Genomic DNA, 9,550 nt, shown 5'->3' on the forward strand with positions numbered 1-9,550 from the left:
CACGTACTGGCGTAGCTGAACTCGCAGTCGCCGGGGGTGTCGGCGAAGTGGAGGGGGCTGGACCACCGGTACCGGAAGCGCTGGCTGTCCGCCCACGAGCACACCTCCGCGAGCTCGCCGTTGGCCCACGACGGGAGGAGAGCCTTCACCCCCGTCGACGCCTCGCTCGTCAGGAAACCCTGCACGGAAACGGCACCTCAGCTCAGCTTGCCGGCCTCTACCTCCGGCGGCGGTGGAAAAAGACGATGGGTCGGCGGTTCACGTACGTCGGCGATCTTGCAGGTCATGTAGTGGCCCTCCTTGCCCCACGCCAGCGCCGCCGGGGCCCTCGCCGCCACCGCGACGAGCAGGACGTGAAGCAGCAGGAGCAACCCCATCCTAGCTCAGCTCAAGCTTCGCCCTCTCTCTTTCTGCGTCTCTTGTTGATGTGTTGCTTTCTTTCTTGTCTCATCTGCCTTGTGTACTGCTCGTCTATTTATACTTACAACAACCTGCCAACCAATGGCCGCGTTCTGGACTTGGAAGATTCCTTCATCCGATCCGATGCCTTTTGTCCCAACAAGGCAACAACAACCAGAGGAGTTTGAAGCCCTGAAGGTCGTACATCCATGTGAGCCGATGGCTGGAGTTGCTTGCGCCATGTGAGCATCTCCGGTCATGATGCGCAATTATGCCGGCGTGGTTCACATGTGCGGCACGCAACAAGCTCCCATCCCTATCCGCTGGCTCCGTTTCACATTGCAATGGCAATGTCAAGGAGGGATCAGACCAGAGCAGCTGCTGCCACGCGCGCAGCGCGCTTCTTCTTGCCCACTCCCAACGGACGAACGCCTACTGCTCCGGCCGGTTTCTGAATTCTGATTGGCGGCATGGTGTGTACGTGCCGTGCGTGCGAGATTCGTCGAGTTTCAGAGCTCCCAACGATCGATCTCTCTCCCCCGATCGGTTGCATGAAACAAAACTATAGATGAACGACTTGACGATCGACGACTAATAATTAAACAAAGCACCGATCGATCGCTGCTCGTCGTAAACAATCTGAGGATAAGGACTGACGCATTTCACCAACAACAGGCAGCATATGCTGTATACATATTCCGTCAGACAGTGTTTGCAGGGTTCTCCCTATACTTTACAAGTGTCGTCTCCCCCGGGTCGCGATTGCTAAATCAACGGAGAGCAAGCTAGATCAGATCGAGCTAGCCTGCCACTCCTTGTCCACTCCCAACCAACGCTACATGATCCGGTTTCTGAATGCTGACTTGGCACTTGCTCAGCAGCAACAAACGACGACGACTAAAAGAAATGTCTACGAGAGCACCGGTCGATGGCTAGCTGCTCAGCTCCTCCGTCGACCTAAACAATCTGAGCATATCATCAAGAAAATACACGCATGATCTGCACGCTGGTAGTTAATTCCAGTTTCGGATCGGAACAACAGCATGGCTCGTGGCAGCTCTGCAGGGTCGAGATTGGATCGGGAGAACACAACAATGCATGGCTACTTAAATCGTGGTCACCTCTGCCACGTACTACCAATTATTTTCATCACCTTCAGCAAACACAAAACACTGGGCCTGACAGCAGCCGTACGTACTGATTCATACAGTTGATAACCATGATTTGTGATCTGATGAAGCTAACATGCATGGCCAAGAAAGTTTTATGTTTTAAATCTTATTCTACGACTAGTCCATAGCTAGCGCAGGCGGCAGGCTAGTCCCTGTATTGCTTGCTTAATTTCTGTCAGACTTCAAAGGCTCTGCAGCCTGCTGTTGTTCTCCCCACTGAAGATCCGGTTGAGGATGGCCGCCAGCCTCACGCCTCCCTGGGCAATCCTCTTCTCAACAACCGGCATCGCCGAGAAGAAATATTCATCTGCATACATACGTGCGGTTTAATCCCAAGAGGATCATAAGTATCACACAGTAAATCGGTCATTACTGAGGTTAACTTGGAGCACCTTCTAAGTTGGAGTACTGCTCAACACCCACGTATGCCGGGCACGACAGCTCCGCGCTCTCCTCGGCGTACCTGCATGCATATATTCGCTTTCAGCTGTCAGCTTCTGAAGATTCAGAAGTGTATGCAGTTCATGTGAATGCAGATTATCGTGATGAGAGCTTAATTACCTGTCAGCACAAGTTGTTGTTTGTGTACTGCACGCCGCCCACTGGTTCTCTTCGGTGGACCAATTTTCCTGTAAGAAAAAATCCAGTCAGAACTTAAGGCCAATGCTGAAGCCTGAAATGAAATACTAGCTTACAGACAGACTTACACTAAGGTTGAGCTTGATGGCGTCGATCATGGTGCTTAGGTCGTCCTTGTAGAACTTTCTCAGAGCGTCTCCAACAGGCGCCGAACGCGGCACGCGCTAAAAACTGCTTTGCCGCGCGCCCATCGCCTGATTTGGCGCGGCGCGCAGCGCTGCCTCCAGCAGCTACGCTAAAATGCAGCGCGCGCGCCACTCCAGCAGTGCACAAAAAATGCAGCAGCGCGCGTTCATTCTACATCAACATTTTTAATAGATAAAACGATAGATTGCATAGATAATAAAAAAAACGATACAAAGGTATTTTTACATCGGTGCAACTAGATAGATAGTTCGAAAGCATATATAGATAAAACTACGGTGCAACTAGATAGAAACTACTACGGCATACATTGATAGAAACTACTCCAAGTCGCTAGCATCACCATCATCATCATCCTCGTCGGTGTCGTCCGAGGTATAGAGCCATATGTCCAACCAACGTTCATCGTCTGACGTGAAGATCGACCTCCCACCTGCTGCAACGATATCGGACTGCGCATTCGCCAATGCCTTCCGCCGACGCCGGTCCGCCCGCTTCGCGCGGCGCCTTGCCGTCATCTCCGCCCAGTAGGCACGCTCGTCAGCGACGTCCTCCGGATGGCGACGGCGCCACTCCGCCATGGCTTGCTCGTCGTCCTCAGCGATGAGGAGGCGGCGCTGCCGCCGAGCGTGGTCGGCACGGTCCATGTCGGTGATGAGACGTGGCGGAGGGGCGACGCGCTGCGCCTGCTCGCGCGTGAAGACGTCCCGGAAGTTCATCTACGACTGGGGCCTGTCCAAGCGCCACGCCGCCGCGTCGTACGCGCAGGCCGCCTCGTGCGCGCTCCAGAACGACCCGAGGCCGAGCCGAACGTCGCCGGACCGGATCTCAGCGGAGTACCAGCCGTTGGGGCGCTCGCGGACGCCGCGGTAGCCCAAAGAACCCCGGCGGCGCGGAAAGCGGGGAAGCGGCGAGGTGGCGAAGCGCCGAGGTTGCGAAGCAACGATGTTGCGAGGGGGGGCACGTGGCGAGCGCGGAATTTTATAGGCGCGCGCGAAGCGGCGCGCCAAATCTACCGTGCGCAAACGCTTCCCGCGCGCGATAAGTTTTCGCCACCGCTGAAGCGCGCGGAACCAGCCGGCGCGCGCTAAAACTAAGATTTACCGCGCGGGCTCGTCTTTTGCCGCGCCTGATGAAGATGCTCTCATGGCCTTCTGGATGACCTTGTCATCCCACACCTGAAAACCAAATGCATGCAGTGCACCCATGTTATGTTAGACAGAGGAGCGAGCAGAGAAAATCAGTACTAGGGGTCCAAGCCTCCATGCTATGCACCCATGCTGTACTGCTGACGTACCTTGTGAAGGTTGGTCTTGGCTGTGCTGTACCAGGTGACGAGGATGGTGTTACCGCCGAGGTCGGCGGTGCGGCCGCAGTGCATCGGCTGGTGAACGTCGCCGAGGAAGTGCGCCAGGAACAGCAGGCTCTCCGTCCGATTATCTGAATGATATGCCATATGCAGTGAGCCAAAGTTGCTGTGTGCTCGTCAGTAGGTTTCAGTAAGTTCATATGCTTACACGAGCTTGAGGAGTCTTGGAGCGCGGCGGTGTAGTTGTTTATGCCTCCGACCACGCACATGTTCTTCTCCCCTTTCGGACCGTGGCAGTCCCCTGTCCAGCATTACACAGTTAGAACATCTACAACCACAACTCTGCAAACTCCGGCACCCGTCCGATGGTTGGTATCCAAAAACAGTGCACGGACGCGTCCGGACGCATCGCGCACAGTGGCCGGTCAACACACAAACATTTTTTTCCACAACCCGCTACTTCATTTTAAAATCATCAAATTCATATGATTACAGGTGATGCAAAATTAGTCTAAATTTTCACTGGCGACTGTCCTTGTTTTTCTGGCGATATCCTTGTCTAGCTGCTCGGCGGAGCCCCTCGGAGTGGAGGTGTGGTCGCCGGCGAGGTAAAATAGGACATGAGACAAGAACCGGCTCACAGGACTTGAGGCGTCACCTCTCGTATCCCTTACTCTTCCTCGTCGGAGCCTGTGGTTTGCATGTCGCCAGTCGATGTCAGGTTGATGATGGATCCGTCGTGGTCGGAACCGACAGTCCACCACGGTGTGCTTGCAGTGTCAGGGTTGCTAGTCACCGTCGCGACGCCGGAGAGTGTGAGTCTGCCTCACCCTCCACCCCACCGCCTCACATGATGGGCACACCATGCCATATTCAGGTCGAACACAGTGCCGGCGTGCACCTCCGACTTGACGTGCCAAAAAAGGGGTTGCGCCTCCACCACGGCGCTCAGACCACACCGTCTCCGGCGACTAGCCTCGCGCCGGATCCATGCTTCATTTGGGCCGACGCAATGGATTTCCTCTGCATGGAGTCGAACCGCTATCGGGCGGACTCCTCTTGGCAACGTGGAGCGCAATGCAGACGTCCATCTCCTCCTCGGGGCCGCATGTGACGAGTTTTCGTTCAACGGATCAGGAGGTATAAGACTCGGATCCTCCGCCCGCCATGCCAGAGAAGGCTGGAGATCGCCGTAAGGGAGCTTGGGATGGAAGGGAATGGAATGCGGCTAGGGTTTTTTCCAAAGTACGGATAGAGAACAATATACGTGGGGTCGAGTGGGCCATAGTGTATCAGATCCGACGCGGTGGGCGTCCCATATCCGCCAAAGATATGGGCTGGATATAGGGGTTGTTGGCCAGTCCGGACATTTGGGCCGAATTACTCAGGTTTGATTGGGTGACAATTTTGTGTTTGGGCAGCCCGTCGGACGTTTGAGGCTGACATGAGGCGTCCCTGTAGATGCTTTTTATCTTATTTGTGCTTCATCGTGTGCAGTTAAAAGAGCAAAGAATAATCCTACGTATTTCTTCCATTCTGTTACAGATATTTAGACAATTTTCATGTTTGTTTCCACCGATTCATGGATCAATTCGTTTGAAGAGATTAACGTTCTTCGACCACACAAACATAGGCATTGAAGAAAAAGGAAATCTAAACACCGAGAGCAGGAATACGAGGAGCGCTGTCGAGTACGTACTTGCGTAGCTGAACTTGCAGTCGCCGGGGGTGTCGGCGAAGTGCAGGGAGCCCGACCACGGCATCCGGCGCCGCTCGATGTCCGGCCACGAGCACGCCTCCGCGAGCTCGCCGTTGGCCCATCCCGGCAGGAGGCCCTTCACCGCCGCCGTCGCCTCGCTCGTCAGCAAAACCTGCGAGAATCAGTTCAGTTCGCGCGTCCGTCTCTGCATTTTGTGATGTACTACGTACCAGTGGACTAATGTACCTCGGCGATCTTGCAGGTCATGTAGTGGCCCTCCACGCCCCACGCCCGCGCCGCCGGAGCCCTCGCCGCCGCCCCTGCGACGAGGAGGACCTGAAGCAGCAGGAGCAGCCCCATTCCAGGCTTCCTAGCTCAAGCTTTCACTCACAGTGTGTGTGTGTGTGTGTTGCTGCAGTGCTCTGTTGCCGCGTTCCTTTCCGGTTTATAGGTAAGTCGTCCAGATTCTAGAGTGCTGACGTTTTGAGAAAAGACTCCGGCAACACCGCGCGCTCACAGGCGAGTCGTGTTCCACGCACGCGCCGTGGCATTTGGTGCGGAGGCATTCAAGGGAGGGAGGGAGGGACCGGGCGTTGCTTGGGACGTACAGCGTCATGGTCTCTGCGTCGCACTCACAAGTCACAGCGAACGATCCAACATCATACCAACCAACCGAGCCGTCTCCATCTTTAAACAGCTCCGAGGGCCAACCCAAAGGTCGCACTGTCTGCGCGCTAGCGCCTAGCGAGTACCCTATCGATTGCAGTTTGGCCAGCGGTAGGCGTCGCCGTCGGCCGACCGATCGGATCGCGTACCCCGCGATCGCGCCGTCCAACTGGTATACGCCTGGTCGTTGGAGGGCTGCTGTGAGAAGGCCAAGGAGATGCATGTTCCAGTGATCCGCGTCGCTGTGCTCGGCGGCGGTGCTGGCCAAGCTGGCGGCGGGCGCCCCGGCCTGTCTAGGTCATCCAAGAAGAGGGTGTCGGCGCATGCTCTTAGACGGTGGCAATCTCAACATCATACTCAAACTTGTCATGTAGCAGCATGGACAAGTTTTTTTTTTTCAAGTTTTCTTTAGGGAGTCTTCATGTTTGGTTTGGGGGTGGCGAGGCGACAACATTGTCTTAGTGTAGGAATAATGTTCTCCCTACTCCGTTTTGTTGGTGTGCTTACTGCCAACGGTCAAGGCGGAGCCGTGTCTTTGATGGGTCTTAGTCGGTTTATGTTTCTGGTGGATCTACCTAGATTCAGCTAGCTTTCATGGTCTTTAGAGTTTTTTTTTTTTTGCGATGATGGTCTTCGGAGTTTCTACAAGCCTTTATTGACATTTCCTTCTCCAGGGCAGCGATTTGGTTCATAGAATCACGGCCTCCGGCGCCTCATGATCTGCACCGACGACTTTTCGGCCGCTGCTTCTATAAGTTCATGGTTTTATTAAAATTTACTCGGTCAAGGCAGAGGCCCAAAAGCAGGACCGAGCTTCGGCATGTCGCCGGTGGATCCAGAAGGACGAAGACTTTGGCACCACCAAAAATTTCATTGTAATTTATCTTTTTGTATGAGTGTGTGTTGCAAGGACCTGGGGTACTTAATATACTGACCTTCGGCCTTTGCACAGAAAAAAATAGTCAGTCGACCCAGTCTACACAGCATGCATGTGTCCTCATGCTCGCCACACATCATCATCATCCTCTCGCAGCGCCACTCCCTCCATCCAAGATTCCAAATATACATGGCGTATTGGTGTTTTTCACCAACTAACACTTTCTTAAATTGCACTTTTTCGAAAATCAAATTAGAGACAGGGAGTTCTCAAGCAACTTATACATTACAACTAGCAAAGCCGATACAATGACTTTGAGAAAAACATTCGCTTGGATAATCTCTAAAGTGCCCAACATATGACTATTCTGCCCTCTCTAAACAAGAGCATAGGCTTTTGGTCAATGGAGTGGAGGAGTGGTGTCCTTTTATTAGATTATCATACTATTTGCTCTTCTAGATGTTGATGTAGTAGTAGTAGTAGTAGTAGTAGTAGTAGTAGTAGTAGTAGTAGTAGTAGTAGTATATTATGTCGATGTGATTAACTCATTAACCTCTTAGTTTAAACTTTGTTGGAGACATCCACTGGGTAATGACGGATGCAGCTAGCCCAGGGTCCATCCGCACCAGAAGATGGTTGTATACACATCCAACCAATAGTGTTGCATTCGTACCCTGCACCGAACCCGATCATCCACACCCTGTTGCCTTTCTTCATCCGCCCTTTAGCTTCGATGTATGCCAATTCATACCAGACTGATGATGTTGACTGATTTCCAAACCGATGCAGTGTCATTCTTGATGGCTCAACATGCTTGTCTGATAGGCCGAGGCCATGTTGTACGGAGGTGATAACCGCCGGCCCACCGACGTGGATGCAGAAATGGTCAAATGCAACACAAAAGTTTGGGATGTATGGTCTGATCTTCCTCCAATGAAGCACCTTTTTGGCCATGCATAAGAATCCATACTTGAAAAGCTCTGATGCTGGTAGGACAAGAGGTGCGGTTGATGTGATATTAGCCGTGAGTGCATCACCAGCGACAACCATAAGGTCTTTAGAGAGTGCAATCCCCAGGTTTCCCCTCTCATCTTCTTCTTGATACACACACCGGTAGGCAGTGTTGCTTGCCGCCGTGATCGTTCGCGTGAAATGCCCAAGCCGAAACCGAGCCTTGGACCTAGAAGTCGACAAAAGCTTGGCGACACCGCCCATACGAAACAAGAGGTTAGTCAGCTGCATGGAACGCTTGTTTCCCACATAGTAGCACGGGCCAACGATCTCCGTTGACACCACCAACGCGTATGACCCCCAAGGCATGAACCGCAGGATGTTGCTCGTGAGCCCCACTGCGGTCACCGATGCAGAGCATGCCATCCTAGAGAGGTTCATGACGCGGAGATCACCTCGTAACTTGTATCTATTTACAATCATGTCGGCGATGGATGGTACCGGACAAAATAAGCTGCAGTTGGTGATAAGAACACCGACCGCATCAAGATTGATGCACGTCTTGGCTAGAAGGTCATCAATCACTGAGAAGACGACCAACTCTGCTTCGGTGCGTGCTTCATCAAGCCCACAATATGGCTCCATGTGCATAACTACTGGTGGGAAATATGTTTGATCGCCCATGCCTGAGCGCTCATGAATACTAGCTATGAAGTTGGCAGTAGAATCATCAATCAAAGGTGAGAGTCGTGCATGCTCGACGGAGGTTGCCTTTGGGTATCTAAAGTTGGAGCTTGGCCGGAAGCAAGAGTAGTCAACAAGGTATACATTTCTAGGACGGAGTGCAAGATAGATGGCAGCCGTGACGATCAAAAGAGCGACGAGAAGTAGATGGATGAGACATATATCACTGGATTGGGGCATAGTCTTGTGTGCAGTGGAAAGCCATTGTGCAACCTTTGTGAGGACGGCAGTTGCGAGTATCATTGTGGTGACGATTCGCAGTACGAGGATCTTAGCAGTTAGCAGCACAATGGTGCAATGAAAGTTAAGCAATTGTTTCCTTTTATATAGCAATCGAAAATCCATAGGAGTGCTCGTCCTCGCCTGCACATGTTATCTTTGTGCGCTTGTTCTCGTTGGGATCGGAGACTGGGCTCGCATTGAACGTGGTATACTGCTGTACGCAACGCCACACATTAAGGACTCTGGTGCGGACCCACGGAACAGTAAGCGCTGCTCCCTCACGCCGTGAAAACAACGTCTGCACAAAATCTGTATTCACGGCCCATCACATGTCATACGTTTTGAACCATTTTTTTTACATGCATACGTTCTGAACGAACCTTTAATGCTAGAAGGTGTGATTCTCAAAAAATAAATAACTGAAAGTACATATTTTGTGATGTAAAATACAGGAAAAGCAGTATTAATATTGTTTTTCCCCATCTTTGCTTTAGCGTACATAAATTAGAAAGTAAAAGCAGTATTAATCCACATAGGTTTTTTTCCTGTATTTTTGATCCACTTTGCTTCGACTCACTGCAAAAAAAGAAAACCACACAAGTGCTACGACGAATGAAACTCATGTTGCAACCCTATTTTTACATGTGCTAATGCAACTCAGTGCCAAAATCAGTCAAGATCATAGTTTTTTTTTTTTTGCTGATTTGAAAATTTGAAGAGATAGAGGA

At 52.1% G+C, this 9,550-nt stretch overlaps 3 protein-coding genes across 3 annotated transcripts in view; all 3 read right to left on the reverse strand.

Moving 5' to 3' along the window:
• The window catches only part of LOC119356805 (endonuclease 4-like), a 2,844-nt gene extending 2,388 nt beyond the window's left edge, over positions 1-456 (reverse strand). The window contains exons 1-2 of the mRNA XM_037623794.1: positions 267-456; positions 8-179 (exon numbers count right to left, since the gene is read on the reverse strand). Of these exons, the coding sequence (XP_037479691.1) occupies positions 8-179; positions 267-377 (283 nt within the window). The 5' untranslated portion in view covers positions 378-456. The remainder of the gene's footprint in view (positions 1-7; positions 180-266) is intronic.
• A 1,070-nt stretch (positions 457-1,526) lies between these two features.
• On the reverse strand, positions 1,527-5,732 carry LOC119352169 (endonuclease 2-like). Its single transcript, XM_037618885.1, has 10 exons — positions 5,609-5,732; positions 5,363-5,534; positions 3,872-3,964; positions 3,652-3,794; positions 3,497-3,532; positions 2,903-2,905; positions 2,279-2,332; positions 2,133-2,200; positions 1,964-2,034; positions 1,527-1,878 (listed from the first exon to the last, which is right to left on the reverse strand). The coding sequence occupies exons 1-10, from the start codon at positions 5,720-5,722 to the stop codon at positions 1,754-1,756; spliced, it is 879 nt and encodes a 292-aa protein (XP_037474782.1). The 5' UTR covers positions 5,723-5,732; the 3' UTR covers positions 1,527-1,753.
• Positions 5,733-7,430: 1,698 nt separating this feature from the next.
• Positions 7,431-8,843, reverse strand: LOC119352170 (3-ketoacyl-CoA synthase 5-like). The gene has a single exon (XM_037618886.1). The coding sequence runs from the start codon at positions 8,841-8,843 to the stop codon at positions 7,467-7,469; it is 1,377 nt and encodes a 458-aa protein (XP_037474783.1). The 3' UTR covers positions 7,431-7,466.
• Positions 8,844-9,550: the final 707 nt, after the last annotated feature.

The sequence above is a fragment of the Triticum dicoccoides genome, chromosome 2A, assembly GCF_002162155.2.
Source record: "Triticum dicoccoides isolate Atlit2015 ecotype Zavitan chromosome 2A, WEW_v2.0, whole genome shotgun sequence".
NCBI classification, from domain to species: Eukaryota; Viridiplantae; Streptophyta; class Magnoliopsida; order Poales; family Poaceae; genus Triticum; species Triticum dicoccoides.

Bases quoted from the DNA above. Each gene is read 5' to 3' on its own strand.
- LOC119352169 (XM_037618885.1), bottom strand. From the start codon at position 5,722: ATGGGGCTGCTCCTGCTGCTTCAGGTCCTCCTCGTCGCAGGGGCGGCG. The intron at 3,965-5,362 runs GTACGTACTCGA...AATGCTGGACAG, and splicing joins CTGCAAGTTCAGCTACGCAA to GGGACTGCCACGGTCCGAAA. The intron at 2,035-2,132 runs GTAATTAAGCTC...ATATGCATGCAG, and splicing joins ACAACAACTTGTGCTGACAG to GTACGCCGAGGAGAGCGCGG.
- LOC119352170 (XM_037618886.1), bottom strand. From the start codon at position 8,843: ATGATACTCGCAACTGCCGTCCTCACAAAGGTTGCACAATGGCTTTCC.